Source organism: Triticum aestivum, chromosome 2D (genome assembly GCF_018294505.1).
Source record: "Triticum aestivum cultivar Chinese Spring chromosome 2D, IWGSC CS RefSeq v2.1, whole genome shotgun sequence".
Classification (NCBI taxonomy): Eukaryota; Viridiplantae; Streptophyta; class Magnoliopsida; order Poales; family Poaceae; genus Triticum; species Triticum aestivum.
Genome location: NC_057799.1, coordinates 531,656,975 through 531,676,718, shown reverse-complemented (window position 1 = coordinate 531,676,718; position 19,744 = coordinate 531,656,975). Strand labels below are relative to the sequence as shown.

At 43.1% G+C, this 19,744-nt stretch overlaps 2 protein-coding genes across 3 annotated transcripts; both read right to left on the bottom strand.

The window, feature by feature from the left end:
• Positions 1–417: 417 nt before the first annotated feature.
• Positions 418–9,356, bottom strand: LOC123054265 (probable LRR receptor-like serine/threonine-protein kinase At1g56130). The gene is made up of 24 exons (XM_044477996.1): positions 9,031–9,356; positions 8,736–8,922; positions 8,538–8,609; positions 6,262–6,333; positions 6,102–6,173; positions 5,636–5,707; positions 5,434–5,505; positions 5,270–5,341; positions 5,061–5,132; positions 4,894–4,965; positions 4,745–4,819; positions 4,556–4,627; positions 4,404–4,469; positions 4,244–4,309; positions 4,098–4,142; positions 3,895–3,959; positions 3,413–3,792; positions 3,123–3,321; positions 2,435–2,596; positions 2,233–2,351; positions 1,774–1,984; positions 1,455–1,686; positions 1,211–1,361; positions 418–1,057 (listed from the first exon to the last, which is right to left on the bottom strand). Exons 1-24 carry the CDS (start codon positions 9,179–9,181, stop codon positions 659–661), a joined length of 3,156 nt encoding a protein of 1,051 aa, XP_044333931.1. The 5' UTR covers positions 9,182–9,356; the 3' UTR covers positions 418–658.
• A 1,326-nt stretch (positions 9,357–10,682) lies between these two features.
• LOC123054266 (probable LRR receptor-like serine/threonine-protein kinase At1g56130) lies at positions 10,683–18,552 on the bottom strand. Of its 2 annotated transcripts, XM_044477997.1 has the most exons (24): positions 18,286–18,552; positions 17,589–17,775; positions 17,428–17,499; positions 16,959–17,030; positions 16,796–16,867; positions 16,390–16,461; positions 16,197–16,268; positions 16,046–16,114; positions 15,526–15,597; positions 15,358–15,432; positions 15,172–15,246; positions 14,975–15,046; positions 14,816–14,881; positions 14,664–14,723; positions 14,243–14,287; positions 14,077–14,141; positions 13,584–13,963; positions 13,295–13,493; positions 12,435–12,596; positions 12,227–12,345; positions 11,880–12,090; positions 11,563–11,794; positions 11,330–11,477; positions 10,683–11,254 (listed from the first exon to the last, which is right to left on the bottom strand). In XM_044477997.1, the coding sequence occupies exons 1-24, from the start codon at positions 18,374–18,376 to the stop codon at positions 10,901–10,903; spliced, it is 3,042 nt and encodes a 1,013-aa protein (XP_044333932.1). In that variant the 5' UTR covers positions 18,377–18,552; the 3' UTR covers positions 10,683–10,900. The 2 variants fall into 2 exon arrangements, with proteins under 2 accessions (XP_044333932.1, XP_044333933.1); XM_044477998.1 differs by lacking the exons at positions 17,589–17,775; positions 18,286–18,552 and having other exon boundaries at positions 17,343–17,454.
• Positions 18,553–19,744: the final 1,192 nt, after the last annotated feature.

Below are 19,744 nucleotides of genomic sequence, written 5' to 3'. Positions count from 1 at the left end.
TGCTCTCAGGCTCTCTTTTCTTCCTCTTCTCGACTAGCCTTCTAGCTAGATCTCAGGTTATTTAAGTATGTGCATACATATCTACGATTTGTGCATTTATCTATTGTGCAAGCCAAAGGGAAGAGGGAGGAGTGCTCAAGAACCATAGGAATGGGAGACATCAGGAAAGCACAAAACTGAATATTTGCACCTCCAACACTAGAGGTGAAAACAGAGGAGTTAAACTTTCCTCCATGTTCCCATTCCTAGTGCTCTTGTGCTCTCTCTTTCTTCCTCTTCCCTGCTTACTCTCGGAGCCTACAAAATCTGGAGAAAAAGGTATCAGACAACAAGCTTGAGTTGCTGGACAAAGTGTTTCAGCTCTGATGTATAAATAGATGTGATGTGCACCTACAGAACCATAGGAAGATCAAGTAATTAAGACACCCGGTGCATAGTATCACTGCAAAGTCAATGACAATAGGGCCCATTGTCCTGTGCTGTACATGTAGAGCATGTGCAAGGAGATCTTCCGCTTACATATATCTGGGAAGCTATTGCATTCATACACCAGGAAAATAATTTAGCATTCGCGGCAGGAGAAAATAAAAATACTCTCCTTCGCCCATACTACCACCTGGCGATGACAACTACTAACACCTTGGCGCGCACACGCACCTCACCTGCCCTCGTCGATGATGGAGGTGAAGATCGGCGACGGGTTTCCGGTCGCCGGCGTGGCATCCCCGCCCGCAGCATGGCCGCCGCCGGAAGACTGCTGCGTGGTCGACGATGACGACAGGCCGGCCTGGCTGCTCGTGCCCGTGTAGCTGCTGCTGCTCCCGGCCTTGACCTGCCACTCCGTGATGTAGCTCGGCTTGATCACCTCCTCCCCGGCCATGTCGGCGTCTCCTGTGAGCATTGACACCACCCTTGACATGGACGGCCGTCGGTGGGGCGATCCCTGGGTGCAGATGAGCGCGACGCGGATCACCCGGAGCACCTCCTCGCTGTTGAACTTCAAGAGCTTGGGGTCCACAAAGTCCAGGGGGTTGCCATTCTCGTAAAGATCCCACACCTGAAAACATCAGACAGTTTCAGTGATCGTAGTACAAATTTCAACTGTAGATCTTGCCGACAATACACCGACCAAAGCACAGCTGCCGCTTTACTTTCGAGAACATTTCAAAATTTAACTTTCGAATGTACTGTGGCTTTTATTGATCTTTACCTTTTCAAATATATAAGTTGTCTCCTCTTCAAGCGTAGTGTGATGGTTTGATTCACCAGCAACAATCTCCAGCGCTACCACGCCGAATGCAAAAACATCAATCTTCTCAGTCATGTGACCTCTCATGGCGTACTCAGGTGCAAGGTAGCCACTTTGGAAAAGGAAAGCCAGCCAATCACCGTCAGAAAATTTACAAACAAATTTGACAAACTCATGAGGGCTGCGTCGATGGAGATGCACTTACAATGTGCCTGCAACTTTTGTGCTCACATGAGTCTTCTTGTCATCATAAAGCTTGGCAAGCCCGAAATCCGAGATCTTTGGGTTGAGATCGGCATCTAGCAAGACATTGCTGGCCTTAATGTCCCTGTGCACAATGCGGACGCTCGACTCCTCGTGAAGATAAGCTATACCTCTTGCTATGCCTAAGCATATCTCGAATCGTCTTGGCCAATCTAGGTTCAAGCCTCCCTTTCCTGAAGATAAACATTGAGGGGCTTTAATTTTTACAAAATTAAGTTTCAACACAGCAGAGTCATAGTCGATCTTGAATGAAATCATACCAAACAGTGCGTGATCAAGGCTTCCATTCTCCAGGCACTCATAAACCAACAGTGGTGTCTTGCTCTCGAGGCAGCAGCCATACAACTTCACGAGATTACGGTGTTGCACCCTTGATATAGTCTCTATTTCCGTAGCAAATTGAACTTTCCCCTGATTAGATGATTCAGAGAGCTGCTTCACTGCCACCACTCTTCCATCACTTAACTTACCCTGCAAGGAAGTTGCACTAATCAATTAAGCTCAGGCTTTAACCAGGTTCTAGCAAATGAATACACTTGAAAATGATTAATTTACGCATATCATCTGACTATGATGGATACTAAGTTCAAGTTCAGATTATGACCAAGCAGTTTCTAAGCATTTACCAAATACAGATATATAGTTTTTTTTTGAGTAATCACCGGGGGGGAGAGGATCCCCACCTGAATTAGTACAGATATATAGTAAAACAAACCAACCTTGTAAACTGATCCATATCCTCCTGCACCAAGTAGGTTACTGGAATCAAAATTTTCGGTGGCTGATCTTAGCTCACTATAACTGAATACATTTGGTCTTCCAACTATAGTGTACAGCTCTGCACAACAGGCAAAAACGATCCTTAGCATAATTCTGTCTACAGCAAAGTAAACAATATGACCCTGGAATATCAAGGAGTACCTTCTAACTCCAATAACATTTTTTTCCTTTTCTGCCTCCATACAAAGACTCCAGCAAGAGCAGCCAACAAACAAACAGCAACACCAATTACAACTCCAACAATCACACCAGTTTTACTGCTGCTCTTCTTGTCCACAGAGTAATGCACAGTAGGGATGAAATCTGAAAAAAGTTAACTTAGTTTGAGTATGCAAAACATTGAATGATGCTTAGTTGCATTGCAAGAGGAGCAATTTAATACAGTTATGATTAAATCAAATACAAATGTGAATCAGGTAGAATTTCTACGCTCATCATGGGTCTTCCAACATTTATGCTAATTTTCAGTTGATATAGAAGGCATTCAACTTGTTTAGACATGAATCAACCAGTGAGCATACACTGGCAGGAACTATACTACAGAGCACCACTTAATCTTTTTAATGAAAACGGTCACAAAAAAGATTGATTACTAATTTCAAATTGTAAGTATCTTTCACATCAAAGTTTCATGTTCAGTTTTAGATATTAAATACACCAGTGGTAAAAGTGAAAAACACTGGCACAGTCGATACTACAGTGAGATGTTTCCCTGGCCACTGTGTTATACAAGTACTCCCTCCATCCCAAAATAAGTGACGCGGTTTTAGTTCAAATTTGACTTCAAGATGGTAGTGTAGAACAAAGAAGTTCCAGTTCAGGTTCATACTTGGGGTTGCGCTCAAAGCCGATATTGCAGGCCCATAGTAGCCTTGAGTAGGAATGCAGCAAGTACCCTTGCCAGCCCAAAAGAGATGAATCTCAAGGAAGTTTTTTACCACAGGAACAACATACTGCTTCTTTACAACAACGAAAGATTTCCCTCCTGCAGCCTTTCTTATGTCGAAGTTCTGCTCCCTTCGCTCTCCCTATACAGACACCAATCAAAAGAATGTATTGGTTTCACAGTAGATGAGCTAAAAATATCAGACAACATAGAAATTTAAGCTTCTAAGCTACCTGGAGATAGATGTCAAAAACTCTTCTCGCTCTGCTTTTCCAAGCCTGTGGATCAGGGGAGTCAAACTCTGCAAACTGAAGTGTCACTGTATAGTTTCCATTCTCGAGTCCAATGCCATAGTATCTCAAAGACGATGGTGACATCCTTGCTGTTTGGAACAGTCCAGAATCTAGTGTGTTCTGAAATTGGCGTGAGCTGTAGATTATGTAACTTCCATTGGGTGGATCCATGAATCTTCCACTGCTGCTAACACCCCAGATAGGTGCACCCCCAACATAATGTGACGCAGCACCAAGATTGGCATTATCAGCCTGATACATGGCATTGTCTGAGCCTGATATGGTTCTACTACCACCACAGTCCACCGCTAAGGAGGAAGCTGCACACAAGTTACAAAACAGTAATCTTTACTTGGGAATCTGCAATTAAGGGTCTAAAATTACTGTAGTGTACTAAAAGATGCAAAGAGTCGAAAGCTTACACTGCGGAGAGCCAAGAGAACAGGGGGTATTTCGCTGAAGACAATTCAACCCAAATGGCAAAACACTGCAAATGGGGAAAAGGTGAATATTTTTTAATTCCACTTACAAGCTCATATGGATATATTATTCTTCAAAAAACACACTGAGATGAATATTTTTTCCTAAATGATTTTGGCAGGATTAAATGAAATGCAGCAAGTACCTGTTATTGGAGCTATCGATCACAAAGTCGTTTGCCACCAAATTCCTAAGCACAACACACAAAAGATGGGTGGAAAATCAGATTTTGTTGCTTAATTCAATCAGAGTGGCTGTGTATCTTTAATCAGTAATAATCATGAAGCATACAATTGTAGGTTTTTCTGGGAAACCCAAGAAGGAAAGCTTCCTGAGAGGTGGTTGTATGAAAAATCTCTGAAAATGAACACACCAAATTAGTAAGTAGATCGAGACATATTTTCTTGTAGAGGCCAATACGAAGTGAAAATCAAGGAGCATATGGTCATACAAATTGGCAAGTAGCGGAGATTTTGTGGCTGGTAGACTTCCCGAAAGGCTATTATTGCCAAGAAATCTAATGAAGAGGGATATTTGCAAACATTAGAGAAACATGATTCAAAAGAAACATTATGAGAAAACGCTAACAAGTAATGCGCTTACAGATAACTAAGCATAGGAAGATCAAAGATTGACTGAGGCATTTGGCCTGTGATATTGTTAAAACTCAAATCCCTGCACCAATGGGACAAGGAGTATCAGACAACAAAGTACCGCACTTCTAACTGAAATTATACCATAGTAGAAAGGCTTCCATTTGACTCTGATTTTTCTGATAAGGAGAATGCTTACAGTAAAGTCAGATTTACAAATTTGGAGAAGTCTACTGATGCAAGTGTGTCAGATATCTTGCTGTTCCTCAATACTCTGCAGGTCAAATAGATTACTCATCAGGATCTTAAACTAACATGGAAAGGAAAGCAAAAAAGAACGTGCCATACAGTTCACCCAAAGATGTCATGTTTCCGACAAACGCCATTGAAGAGCTTCCATTTACAATATCGCCTATTCTCCTGTTATATTCAGACACTCAATGCGTCTGTCAGTGCCACAAGCTTATCTTTGCAATGAGAACACAGCTAGTGAAACTGAAACTGCTAAAACTTACAGGCTTGTCAACTTGATAAGATTAGAAAGACTTCTGGGAATCGGTCCTTGAAAAGAGTTCCCTTGGAGCCTCCTACAAGCTCATACGTATTTTGTTAGTAAAGAAGTAATGCAAGCCATTTCCATTTATTAATGTCCTTGGCTACCATTTATGCTAAGAAAAAGTTTGAAAACATTTAATATTAGTGATTGGTGGAACATATATCTTACAGTTGGGTCATGTTGGTCAAACTCCCAAGAAAATCAGGTATCTGCCCGGTGAAACTATTGTCTGATGCCCACCTGGATGCACGATGACAAGAGTGTCCTGGATTATTGGTTGAAAGTTGAAACCTTAGTATAAATTACACTGATATCTTGGTTTGGAAAATTACAAGGTTGACAAGTTCGTAAGCTGGGACAGCGCCGCTGGTAGAGGACCGGTGAAGTCATTACTATCAATGTACCTACATTCCAAAGACATACATCATTTTCCATTCAAGAAGACTATTATCGATCTGGACAATGCAGAGAACACTGATGATCATGCGGGCATGTGCAAATGGCAATGTAAAAGTGAGTAAATAGATTACTTACAGCTGCTGAAGCTTTGTCAATTTTCCCAGCTCATCTGGAAGTGAGCCGTTAAAATGGTTTGAGCCCAATGCACTGAAAGCATGAGATAAACGGTAAACCAGGTCAACTCTAGAGCAATATTAAAAAGGAAGTGCCACTAAATCATTTTTACAAGTTCAAATGTTTCTTGATATTTGATGAGAAAGATGCTCTGTTTTGTTAGGTTTTCTATTCCAACTGTTTCAATTTGCATGAACAGGAAGACACATGAAAGAATATACTCTATTGCTCTACTTAGACATAGTGTTGCTATGCTGTCTATGCAAACTTCAAGCCCCACAGTACACAATGTCATGCACTTTTTGTGCGAGCGATTTTACACCCGAACTCGTTCAACTAATACAAGAAATGATCCAAAATTAAACATGATTAGAAGATACTATCAAATAATTAACATTACTCATTGGAGGACAAGATTGGATCTTACAGTGATACGAGATCTGTAAGATTCCAAAGCTCCTTTGGGACAGGTCCGGATAATGCATTGGTGCCCACGGTTCTTGCGACATTAGAGGAAAAGAGTGTAAGATCCGCTGAAATCAATCAAGACGATTAATGCAAAAAAGGTGTTGAGTCGAAAGCCTTACATGTACTTCAGCGAAGTCAGTTCTCCGATGAACGCTGGCAACAGGCCGGTCAAGCTATTTTTCCTGAAGTCCCTGAAATGACAAGATCAGAGACAAACAACGTTAATTACACAGATCTTACACTGAGTTCGGGAGACCCAAAACTGTACATCTAATCGACAATGTATCGATCTTCGGTGCTTGTCGTAACTGAAAACCAATAATTCAACACCAATTTGATAAACTGTGCAGTATATTGATTTCTATGGTTGTAGAACTTGGCCCGATTTCACCCATGATATGGAACCTGGAATATTTGTGGGGAAAAAACCTAGGCCTGGAACAATCGGCTGTAATATTCTAGGCGCTGACTGTTATTAGGTTTATAGTCCTCGCCGATATATTTGTGCTCGATGGAGCCAATCCGCACCACTGTAATGTGAAGAGAGCATACCTCCGGCTCCGTTGCAGAACACCGGTGGCGCACTGGGGCCACTCTACTGTCTTTGAAGTTTAAAATCTGAGCAGGAGCGACGGACTCGCCGTTGCGGCGGGCGGGCAGGCAAGCCCACTGCGCCCTGGAAGAGAGCCGGAGCGCGCCGGCGCCGATCCCCGGCTAACCTCGCCGGCGTTTTTTTTTTTTTTTTTGAGCGAACGAAATTTTGGTGGGTTTTTTTTAGGGGGCGACATTTTGGTGGTGGAATGCTGGAAATTTTTTTTTTTAGGGGATGGTGGAATGCTGGAATGGAACGATGGATATTGAAGGGATAGCCAGATGGGCTGAAAACTATACGCGAGAGGGCTGGGCAGAGCTGAAAAAGGCATGGGTCCTTTCAGACCCACTGGACCCGGCCCAGTAGTTATCTAGAGTTATTCACCATCACATTTCCCCAATGAGATTACCTCAAAAAACAAATTCCCCAATGTGAAAAGATATATCTTTGTCTGTTGACTATCACGAAAGTTTAAGTATAGTCTTTGAACTTTTATACCAAAGATTTTTGGTCCGTCAACTGACAAAACTATCCGGTTTTGATATTTTGGCACACTGAAAGTGGTTTCAGCGTGACATAAAGGCAGTTTTCCATGAGTTGCAACATAGAAAAATGGTAAAAAATCAATAAAATGATGAAAAATGCAAAAAAATGAGTTCTTTATTTTAATTTTAGTATTTGAAGATAAAATGGATTAAATAGGTTATATTTTTTCGAAAAACTTTAAGAAAATCTAGTGTCAGAAACTAAACATTGTTTTTAAATTTTTTAATGAATACTTGCGATTAAAATTGAGGAAAAATTATATTTATATTTATCAATAATATTTCTAGAAAAATTATTGGAAAGTATGGTTTTTTAAAATGAATAAATTAGAAAGAAACTTAGTGACTTTACAAATTCCATGGTTTTCCATATTTCTAATTATAAGGCATCCTACATTATTTTTTCAGACTGTTATGTGTACTAGTTTTCAGAATTCCTACAATCTTAATCCTTTTAATGGAATATTTACCCCCCGCCCTCTTTTTTCTAATTTATTTTTATGGTACATGGACTGCCACTTGTGCTAAACTTTGTCACGTCATCATCAAAACCTCTTTTGGCAGAGGTAAGAGATGAAATATACACACTTGAGAGGCAGATGTTTTTGTTATTCGAGTTCAAGTTGATGGACTATGTTTATACTCTGATTAGTAATTAGAATTTATATGAAGGTTTAGTCAATGAAAATGCTTTTTACGAGGCATGCCACAAACGAGCACTTACCAGAACTTCATATGGATTAGAAGCCTGGGAATCCAAACTCGCATATTTTTTCCCATAAGAGTTTTAATCATAAAAAATCTATAAATTGTTGTATCGATTCCGAATAACATCAAAAATCATATTTAATCAGAAAGCAAACTTCGTATTTAATCCAAGAGTCATCATATATTCATATTTAATCAGAAAGCAAAATTCATCAACCACATCGTGCATGCAAGTAATACACTCGTAGTTGAGCTAAGATGTCTAGCTAATCAAGGCGTGGGGTTTTAACTTGGCATAGTAGTATTGCCAAGCAATAATACTAGACTCACGGGGTGCATCTGACGGACCTTTACGGAGTGGCCAACGTGCCCTCTCATAATTCGCCCCCCCCCTGATCTTCACTGATGGGCCCGCTGCCCTTAATTAAATCCTAGCCATTAATACTTAATCAACCCCGTAAACACCCCGTGAGTGTAGCATTGCTCCTTGGTTGGTGAACAGTGGTTTTGTTGGTGAACACTCTTGAGGCTAGAGGTGGACAGGACGTACAGTTTGATGAGGTGGGTGAGGTTCCGCAGCTCTTCGGGGATGGGGCCAGCCGCGTCCAGCGAGTTTATCTTCCTGCTCCATCCAACCAAGAACAAAATGGTTCATCTTCTCCAACTGATCAGCTGGGTCGTCCTCATCAGCAATTCAGCAGACGAGAAAAATATGGAATGGGTGGTGAGAGAGGAAGAGCTAGCTTACAGTCTGGTGACGTGGCAGAGGGTGCCGTTCTGGTCGGTGCAGTCGCACTTGATGGCCGGGTTGAAGTTTGGGTTGTCGTCCAGCGGCGTGTCGTCCGTGGCGGCGCCGCTGCAGGGGTTGCCGCTGATGTTCCACGACGCCGGCGCCGAAAGCCCCAGCTTCCCCAGTATCGCGTTCACCGCCGCCGCTGCACTCCACCCCGCCAAGAAACCAACCAACAACCGTCAACCAAACAGAGCTTAACAACCAGAGACGAGCAGTGAATGCGTGCTACTACTACTAATCCACTGCATACCTTCGGTCGGCTCGGTCTGCGGCGGCGGCGGCGGAGCCTGAGCCTGAGCGGCCGCCCTCCAGGAAGAACACAGAGCTGACAGGAGCAGCGGCAAGAGGAGCACGGGGCCATGGCGGAGGCACGAGCTCCACCCTGGACTCGGACGACCCATCTCCCTCCCTCCCTTCCCCTCAGATTGCAGTCATACTGGAAGAAGAGGCGATGGATCAGAACAATAAAGCAGGCATCCGCTGGAGAATAGAGATATACTCAGAGGAGCTGTGGGAGGAAACATGCAGCCAAGTGGGTGCTGGGCGATTGTTTTTTTATGGAGGTGGCGGCCCCTACTCACTCTAGTATACTACAGCACTCCTACTATACTCCTATGCCGATCAGCTGCATGCACCTGCTGCTACTACAGTACGGCCAAAAGAAGAGTGAGCTATTGGTACTAGCAGTATTTTTTGTTGTTGTTATCTGGTGCGTTGCTGAATTTTATAGATGAATGCATAAATGCGCGGTGCTCGGATGGAATAGTCTATTCTCAGATGGCTGGCTTGGACCGGGACCAAAAGGCGTGACAAGAACAGATTGAGTTCACATGAATGAGTCCAGTGGACTCATCCTCATCGTGCTTGCCATTGTCCTGAATTTACATTCTTTTTCTGCCCCTTGATGGTTGTAGCGCGAGTAGGAATATACATGCATCCACATGCACACGGAGCAGGTGCCCAAGCAAATTAGTTGAAAATTTTCACATGGACGTTTGCAGTTAAGTGAATATGGTGGCAGTTGGGCATTTCGTAGGATTGGAAGGCGGCTAACACCATCTCGTACGTTAGGTGTGTATTTACATCTCTGTCGAGGGTAATTAATAAGGAGCTTAGTTTGTTAGCGTGGCCGGTCCCTCTCTCTTTGGTTGCGGTGTGCCAACTTGGGCCTGAACATCAGGCATGGATCTTACCATGTTAATTAAGTTCAAGACAGAGAAAGCATCGACATTAGCCATGAATATCATATCATAATACCAAAAGGCTGCCACCTTGATGAGAGGGGGGGGGGGGGGGGTGATGTAGCACTCAACTTGCCCAAATTTTAAAATGCTACCTAGCTGCTAATTTTAAATGACCACATGGTTTTTAAATAACATAATGACCTTCAACTTTATCAAGCCGATCCAGACATGTTACCCAACCCAAGACCCAAATGCAATGGACCGGCCGATGCCCAAGGCCGAAGCAACCACCTTAATGCGCTGATATGACTTTGGACACATCAGTCCACCAAGACTTAACGGTCAAGATTCGAGATGACATCTGAAACAACAAGTATATAACTTTCTTCCACCGGACAAAGTTGTAGGAAAATGTTGACGGAGCAACGTCAGCAACGCCGGGTCACGTACGTGCACGTTGTTCAGCTTTCAGCTACCGACGATTTCCCGGAAAGACCGAAAAAGAGTCAAGCAAGAGACCAAGCGAATCTCTGAAGTGGATGCCACCAAACCAGGTAGCCCAGTCTAAAAACCAGAAACAAAATGCGCTGTCAAAAACGAAATCGCAAAAGTCCGATATCGCGACGACTGGACAGACATTCTTCTCAAGCAGGCACGTGGGCAAGAAGAGGCCACGAACCTTCCTCGAGCTTCCAAACTTCAAAGTCCAAGCCGAAAATTACTGCAAATCGTACGCGCGTCCAAGGAGACCAAAGAATTCAGAGCTTCACCTACACAAGTACACATACAACTATACTCATCCTACATACCACCACTGTACAGTTCAATACAATGCCAAAAAAAAAACTGCCTGTATCGACACCATCCGTAAGATGCATGCATTCTCAACAAATCTGTAGCACGAGAGGTCGATTGACATCAACCGGTCGAATTGTATCAGCGGCCTTCGTCGATGACGGAGCTCAGGAACGGCGAGGAGGTTTGGGACGTCGACGAGTTGGGCCTGGGCGCAGAGCTCGACTGCCCGCTGACGTCGGTGCTCATGTAGGAGGTGTTGCCGCCCTTGATCTGCCACTCCGTGATGTAGCTCGGCTTGGTCACCACGTCGGGCGCCTCGACGTCGCCCGTCAGCATCGCCACCACCCTCGACATGGGGGGGCGCTGGTGGGGCGAGCCCTGGGTGCAGAGCAGCGCCACCTTGATGGCCCGGAGCACCTCCTCGCTGTCGAACTCTTCCAGCCTCGGGTCCACCACGTCCAGCGGGCGGTTGTCCTCGTACAGTTCCCACACCTGCAAACATTCAGATGGTACGCTGGGGTTAACTTGATTCAATGGTGCTTTATTCAGGGGAATCATTTCTCTTACCCATTCGAAAATATAAACCTTGTTCTCGTCCTTTGTACTGTAGTTTGGTCTCCCAGCTAAAGTCTCCAATACTACGACGCCGAATGCAAACACGTCGATCTTCTCTGTCATATGGCCTCTCATGGCATACTCGGGTGCGAGATAACCACTTCAAGGAGACGACAAACGCCATCAGCAATACATATGAAAATACTACGTAAACATAAAGGTTGAGAAGGTGGAAATACACTTACAATGTACCAGCAACCTTCGTGCTCACATGTGTCTTCTGGTCATCATAAAGTTTGGCGAGCCCGAAATCCGAGATCTTAGGATTGAGATTGGCATCAAGTAAGATATTGCTGGCCTTGATGTCCCTGTGCACAACACGGATGCTAGATTCTTCATGAAGATAGGAAAGACCTCTTGCAACGCCTAAGCATATCTCAAAACGCGTTGGCCAGTCTAGGCTTGACTTCCCTTTGCCTGCAAATGTAGGTCTAAGTTTTTAGTTGTTTATACTAGCCCAAATCTGCAGATATGTAACTCCATCAATCAAAAGCAGTTGTACCAAACAGAGCATGGTCCAGGCTTCCATTCTCCAGGTACTCATAAACCAGCAGTGGCTTATTGCCCTCAAGGCAGCAACCATACAGCTTCACCAGATTACGGTGTTGCACTCGAGATATAGTTTCTATTTCCGTTGCAAATTCCCTTTTTCCCTGATGAGATTTTTCAGACAGCTGCTTCACTGCCACGAACCTACCATCAGTTAACTTTCCCTGCAAAAAGGCGACATTTTTCACCAATGAAAGTTTCAGGTGTCGCACTGCCAAACATAAATAAGCTTATCTGAAGTTACTTCCAGATTGAAAACTTTACAGAAAATTCAAGACTGAATGTATGGGATGAACCAACCTTATAAACCGACCCATATCCTCCTTGACCAAGAAGGTTATCAGGACTGAAATTATCAGTAGCTGACCTCAGCTCACCGTAACTGAGGACATTAGGTCTTCCCACAATACTGTAGAGCTCTGCAAGACATCACAAAAGATACAATAAGCTTACTTCGACTACTCCTTTGCTCAGTTAGAATACAATGTGGTCTTAGTATATCCCATACCTTCTTGCTCCAATGATAGTTTTCTCTTTTTCTGCCTCCAGACAAAGATCGCGGCAAATGCTACCAATCCTAAAACTGCTAGACCAACTATAACTCCGACAATCATGCCTGTTTTACTACCATTCTTCTTTGCCGCAGCATTACGCACTGTAGGGGTGAAATCTGATAAAAAGTTCACTTGTTAGAAACATGTGATGTCAACAGTCAGTATATTTCAAGTGAAGTTAAATGAAAGGTCTGACTATGTGCAAACTGGTTGGTGTATTACATCTTAAATGTCAGGTGATACATGTATTAGGTATTTCACTTCTCTAAAATTTTCTTACTGAAAACTATAGACCCAAAGTGGTCGGACCGTTCCCCGGACCCTGCGCAAGCTGGAGCTACGTGCACCGGGCTGCCCTTTAAAAAAAAAAAACTCCAGAGCATCCCTGAGTAGTTTGTTTAGTATATTTGATTTACTAGCTCTCTTGTGAATGTCTAACAAATGTAATAGGTAATACAGTAGTGGCAATAGACAAATTGATATTTCTACGAAGCCTCTCATTTATTTCGATGAACGATATCCAAATGTTTTAGTTTGAGCAAAGCCTGACTAGATGCGTTTCCGCATTCCATGGTACTGAAAGTATAATAATTAGAACTTCTATAACAGTTACGAGTACATCAATGACTAAATGAAATATGTACAGATCAGCCCTCATTTTCATATTGACGCTCTAGTATTTCCCTTTGCTATTATTTCAATCTGCACAGGATTACATTCAGCATAACTTAGTATGTATGTATTTCTGCCAAGTTAATCTGGAGAATATATGGTAGTCGGTATTAAAACCATTATTTCAAGTCAAGGAAAGTACTTGGTGTTGCACTCAAAGCTGAGATCGCAGGCCCGTAGTAGCCTTGAGTAGGAATGCAGCAAGTGCCCTTGCCAGCCCAGAAGAGATGAATCTCAAGAAAGTTCTTCGTGACAGGAACAATGTACTGCTTCCTAACAGCAGTGTAAGATTTCCCGCCTGCCGTCTTCCTTATGTCAAAGTTCTGTTCTTTACGCACACCCTATACCAACAAAATCAAGAATAAAATAATATTGAGCAGGTTATAAGCTAATAGTATTGGTTATCACTTATAAGGGGGACAGGAACCTACCTGAACATATATATCGAAAACCCTTCTCCCTGTGCTCTTCCAAGACTGACCGTCTGGAAAGTCAAACTCTGCAAATTGTAGTGTAACTGTATAGTTTCCATTTTCAAGTCCAATACCAAAGTATCTTAAGGATGAAGGTGACATCCTTGCATTCCGGAACAGTTCTGTATCAAGTGTATTCAGAAACTGGCGTGAACTGTAGATTATATAACTGCCATTCTGTGCATCCATGAACCTTCCAACATTGCTAACACCCCATGTTTGTGCTCCTGTAACATAAAATGACGCAGGTCCAAGACTTGCATCATCAGATTCGTAGAAAGAATTATCTGAGCCTGATACGGGTCGCCTACTACCAGAGTCCACAGCAAATGAAGAAGCTGCAGGAAGATTAAATCATTTAATACCGGTACTAGTTTAGTAAAGCTGCAGTAGCAGGTTTATAGTTCTTCAAGTAGGCATATGTTTAATTTTCAAAAGGCAGTAGTCTCACACTGTGGCGAACCAAGAAAACATGGTGTATTACGCTGAAGGCACCCCCACCCCGTAGGTAAGACACTGCAAATGTAACAGAGTGACATTTTGAACCCAAAATAAAAGCCAAAAGAATCTACTAATTATACTTAAGATGTTGAGGACATATTGAAATATGGCCGAACCTGTTGCTGGAACTATCAGCCACGAAATTATTTGTCACCAGATTCCTAAGTAGAAGGAAATTAGGCAAAAAAATCAGAATGCATTGTTCGTACTTCATAGCATATTAGGGCTTCTTTGCAATAGTTTAAATAAGAAGAGTTAATTTATGCATAAATTTTGAGCTAGACTGTAAGACTAATGTCTCCTTAGTCCTTTCACACACAGTAGTAGCAATAGGCATCTTAAACAATTTTATAAATACTTGTAAGATAAATGCACCAAAACAGCCTTTCAGATTTATCAAATATGATTCTAGCATATTTCATCTGTACACTATAAACCTAGCAAGTAAGCTCAGGTGCCTAACCTAGACCAAACGTGCCCTTAATTGGGCTATATTTAGTTGAGCAAAAAAGGAAAGTTTCAGAATTTGGAACTTACAATTGTGAATCTTTAGCCCAAGAAGGAACAGTTCCTGAGAGCTGGTTGTAAGAAAAATCTCTGTACAAAGTTAAAATATGAAAGCACCATTAGAGATTAAATAAACACCTTCCTTCATTTATTGGGTAAATAAAATTAACCACATTACGTACAAATTTTTAAGCGAAGATCCTATTGAGCTTGGGAGATTTCCTGAAAGGCTATTATTCCCAAGAAATCTAGTCACAACAAAATTTACAAACATTAGCTACAAGAATGATGAAAGCCTTCATTTCATAGAAATATGCTTTGCAAGTCAAGATAGTCCATACAAGAAGTTTAGTAACTTCAGATTCAACAAGGTTTGTGGTACTTGGCCTGTGATATTGTTGAAACTCAAATCCCTGTAACAAAAAAGAAAGCGAAAAGGAAGGATGTCATCAGCCAATGTATAATACATAGCGATGCATTTAAGTATCTTGCACGAAAGGAATTTGGCTCTCGTTTATTGTGGAAATAAAATGCTTACAGTAAGTTTAAACTCGTCAACTTTGAAAAGTCAATCGATGAAAGCTTATCAGATATCCTACAGTTCCTCAAAACTCTGCAAAAAAAAAATAAACATGTTGCATGTTTTAGACGTGATGAACCTGACGAGTTACATCAAATTGGGATTCTAATCTGAGACATTAAGTGAATAACAAGTTATGCATACAAGGTGCTCAAAGATGTCATGTTATTGACGAATGCCAGTGAAGAAGAACTCCCATTTAATATATCACCGATTCGTCTGCACCATAGAAGTAGATTATTAACTGTCCCTGCTGCAACCTTGACATTTAAGAATGACATTTATCTCTTATCACCAGCAGTAGGCACTTACAAGCTTGTCAATTGGGCAAGATTGGAAAGAGTAGCTGGAATCGGACCTTCGAAAGAATTGCCTTGAAACCTCCTACAATGTCATAGTTCTAGTTAGTCACTTCGAGCACCCTTTGTTGACGGATGTAGTAAGCTAATAGTGAAAGAAAGGACATCTCTATTCTTTGGAAAACAAAAGAATGTGAATATATGTAGCTAGAAGTACAACTTACTTCTGAAGAAACGACAGAATATTGAAAGTGATTCAATGCTTATTAATCAACTTATCCAAAACTAGCAATCATCTAAGCTTTAACTATTTGAAATGACTCTCCCACTTCAACACCAATTTATGTTTTTCACAAACTAAAGCTTGGCTTGTAGCCTTGTAGGTAATGGTAGCAAGCTGCACAAATATTCTCTGTAAACTTTCCCGAAGAAACAAGTATTCTTTGCAATTGTGTAACCAACGTATTCATATTACTTGCAGCATTTTTATATTTTTAGAGAATTGCTATAAATGAAATCAATAGCAATCTTACAGCTCTGTTAAACTCCAGCTCCCAATATAATCTGGTATCTGGCCAGTAAAATCATTATCTGATGCCCACCTAAACAAAGAGCAGAGAAGTACAATAAGATGGGATGGTGTGAAACACTATAATGTCAACAAGACATCAACTATAGGCATACAATATTTTCATTTTCGTGAGCTTCGAAAGTGACGCTGGTAGTGGGCCAGTAAGGCCCGCACTGTCAATGTACCTGTAAGTGATCAATACAAAAACAGCACACATTAGACACTGAGATGACACTAGCCCAAGCCCAAAAGAAAAATCGCTTGGCAGAAGAAAAAAGGAGTGCCCAGAATTCAGTAAATACGTACATTTGTTCAAGTTTGGCCAGGTTTCCCAACTCCGAAGGTAGTGAGCCATTAAATTTGTTTGAGCCAATGCCCCTAAAAGTACACCAAGAATTTCAGGTTAGACAAGCGAACCTGACAACTATAATCTATATCCTAAGAAGCATGAAAGTTATCAGCATAGGTACCCTTCAACCCGAGTTTAACTAAGTCCTCGGTACAAGATGTCAAGAATAGACAACGAATAAAGATTTCACTAACAATTTCAGGGTCCTTTATCGAATCTTGCAAACTTGAGGTCGGTGGCATATTAAACAATTCTCCATATCTTGATCATTTATACAACCAATCGATATTTATTGTTTTTATTAATTAAAGAAACAATACAGTTGTGATGAAATGAATAAATTACTAAAGGTATATTTCTTACAGTGATACAAGATTTGTAAGGTTCCCAAGCTCCTTTGGTAGAGGTCCAGATAACGCATTGATGCCCAAACTCCTAATATATTCAAGAGAGGAAGTGTTAGATTAAATGACAAGAAACAAATCTATTTATTTGATGCAATCATTTTTTGAGTTCCGAATCGTACAAGTACTGCATCTGAGCCAGATTCCCAATGAATGATGGTATAGGTCCTGTTAAGTAATTTTGTGCTAAATTCCTGAAACAATACCAAATCAGATACAAGAAATAATTGAATTTAGTGTGAAATTGGCATATCATACAGAATGTCTTTTCACGTTAGCACAGCAAAGCATAAGAAATCATTGCCACTATAAGTATATAATCGATATTGTGGGCGGTTCCCTTAATGGAAACATCAGGGATGCTAAAAAACATTGAAGATATTAGTAACAATTAACTGAAATTATGTACTAGCGATCATCTACGAGCCCTTTTAAAACAAATACGAGGGCAATGGAAAAAAGCTAGAATGTGTGAACTTGGGCAAAAGTTCGGTGGCAGAGCTAACCGACAAACAGCCAACTCTGCTGGTGCCTGGAACACAGTGCTTTGTCCTAGAGACCATTTCACGTTTGAAAGTTGAGAGGACATACAAATTGGTGAGGCTGGTGAGGTTCCACAGCTCCTCTGGTATCGGGCCGACCGCGTCCAAGGCGTATATTTTCCTGCATTGGCAATGACGAGCATCCCATCAGGTACTGGCGCCTGTAGGCATTTCATCGAGCAGGCTGGGGGGAGCGCGGCGGGCACTTACAGCCTGGTGATGCGGCAGAGGGAGGCGTTGCCGGTGGAGCAGAGGCACTTGATGGCCGGGTTGAAGTTGGGGTCGTTGTCGATGTCGGTGTCGTCCGTGGCGGCGCCGGTGCAGAGGTTGCCGCTGATGTTCCATGAGGACGACGCCTTCTGGCCGAGCTTGGCGAACACCGCGTTCAGCGCCGCCGCTGCATGCGAGAACAAAACCGGGCCATCAAAAAAGAAAGTGGGAAATCCGAGTCAGCGCTCGACCGTCCGATGCGGATCCGATGGCCAGGGAGTGGAGGCAAAACCAGGCAGGCGAAACCGGACAAGGTTTCTGGCTTTTCTGTGTAGGGCCAGCCAAAGTCAAACGCCGGAATGAAACACAGCCATCGAGGTGCTTCGATTGACTTTTTTGACCGAGACGCCCGAACGAACAACCTACCAGTTTCAAGCTCGCAAAGGTGGTGGGAAATTGGCGAATTGGGCAGCGTTCCGCGGCCGGATTTGTTCAGCGGCGGTGGTTGATCATCAGACAGAGCAAAACAGAGGCGATAATCGATGGTTCCGACGACAGCAAAAGGACAGGATGAAGAAAAACAGAAAATGAAGCAAGAAAGTGGCTGGATGATTCGAGCAAGATGCGATCGGAGGTCAGGAACGAGGAGCAGCGTGAGCCTTGGGGTGAGGAGAAGGACGGAAGAAGGCGTGCTTACCGTCGCCCGCATGGGTCCTCGGGGTCCGCTGAGCGTGGGCGGCCGCCGCGAGAAGCAGCAGCGCGAGCGCCGCGCCATGGAGGAGCTTCATCTCCCTTCCTCGCTCTAGGTCTCTAGCTTAGCTTAGCCTAGCCTAGCTCGACGGCGTGGACGGCCTCTTTGTTTGTGAGTTTGTGAAGGAGGGGATGGGAGCCGGGACAAAGAAGATAGATAAAACCTCACCCGGAAAGGGACATGTGTGCGTGCGTTGGTGCTCCCGGAGGCATGTACGTACAGACGACGGTGATGGGTACATGTAGCCTGCCACTGCCAGGTAGTACAGCCAACCAGTACAGGGTTGGTAACGGGAAGCACCAACTTGATCATCTCCTTCGTTCCCAGTTGCCAAGTGGGAGGACTATTTTCTTTATCAAGCTTTGGTTGAAGGCCCACTTGGTCAATTAGAGAATTGGTACGCAGTGCCTCGATTCGATGAACACGTGTGGCTCCGGTTAGAAAAGGGGTATAATCTGAGGTGTCGGATTGGAATTGGCCCCTACGCCAGCCGCCGCAGCCACATGCGACGGTTGCGACGGGAGGAAGCTGCCAAGCTGGACGGAGGCGGAGCGGACAGCTTTGACACTTCGCCGCGCGCGGGAAAGGGTTTCTCTTTCTTCTTTATTATTTTTCCTTTGGACTTGTTATCCTTGTTTGATTTCCCGTCTGTGTGTTGTGTTGTGCGTGTCTGTCTTGGACGGGTTTTTTCTTTCTAAGACGGAGAAAAGATGGAGCTTGGTTGACTGCTTTTGGCGTGGCGTGCTTAATCGATAATTGGGACAGGTGCATGCACGTATGGGTATGGAGGATGTAAGTACAGGGCGATCAGCGCCTCAGTTTTCTTCAGGAATAATGGAATCGTACAGGATTGATTATTTATTTATTTTTTGATGAAATATCCAGCAACTTGCTGGCCTTTTGATTGGTCAAAAAGCCGGAAAACAACCTGGTGGGGTTAGATATAAAGTACCGAAACCTCATATATTAGGGCATGTCCAGCGGGTAGCCTTAGGGGTGCTGCCCCACTGGTTCGGGTGGTCCAGCTAGATTCGGTTGATGCTTCAAACTTGTTAGGGGATCTTCTGCAAGAGGCAGCCTCTTAGGCAGAAAAAGTGAAGAGAGATGAGAAAATGTGAGAGCAAAGATGATAGACACGGGGTCCATGGCATGAAAGGCATGAACTTTTTGTTCATGTGACTGAAGAAATCAATTTTCCCATACCTAGCTGGATGCATCGGGGGCGGCAGCTACCGCTGCCCCCATTGCTCATGCCCTTAGGGGACGGAGGGAGTTGGATCCAAAGAAAAAAAAAAGAGAAGGCCAGACCAACTATTTTGGTCCGGACACTAAAAAGTGCTAATTCTCACGGTGGATCCTGGAAAAGGCACTCTACACATTTAGCCCCACCCAGTCTTCATAGCTT

What these genes read in the sequence shown, in the direction of transcription:
- LOC123054265 (XM_044477996.1), bottom strand. Translation starts at nt 9,181, where the DNA reads ATGGGTCGTCCGAGTCCAGGGTGGAGCTCGTGCCTCCGCCATGGCCCC. An exon ending in GCAGACCGAGCCGACCGAAG is followed by an intron (nt 8,923 to 9,030) that starts GTATGCAGTGGA and finishes GGTGGAGTGCAG; the next exon opens with CGGCGGCGGTGAACGCGATA. An exon ending in TCTCCGCTACTTGCCAATTT is followed by an intron (nt 4,310 to 4,403) that starts GTATGACCATAT and finishes GTTCATTTTCAG; the next exon opens with AGATTTTTCATACAACCACC.
- LOC123054266 (XM_044477997.1), bottom strand. Translation starts at nt 18,376, where the DNA reads ATGAAGCTCCTCCATGGCGCGGCGCTCGCGCTGCTGCTTCTCGCGGCG. An exon ending in CTCACGAAAATGAAAATATT is followed by an intron (nt 16,115 to 16,196) that starts GTATGCCTATAG and finishes CTCTTTGTTTAG; the next exon opens with GTGGGCATCAGATAATGATT. An exon ending in AGGTTTATATTTTCGAATGG is followed by an intron (nt 11,255 to 11,329) that starts GTAAGAGAAATG and finishes GAATGTTTGCAG; the next exon opens with GTGTGGGAACTGTACGAGGA.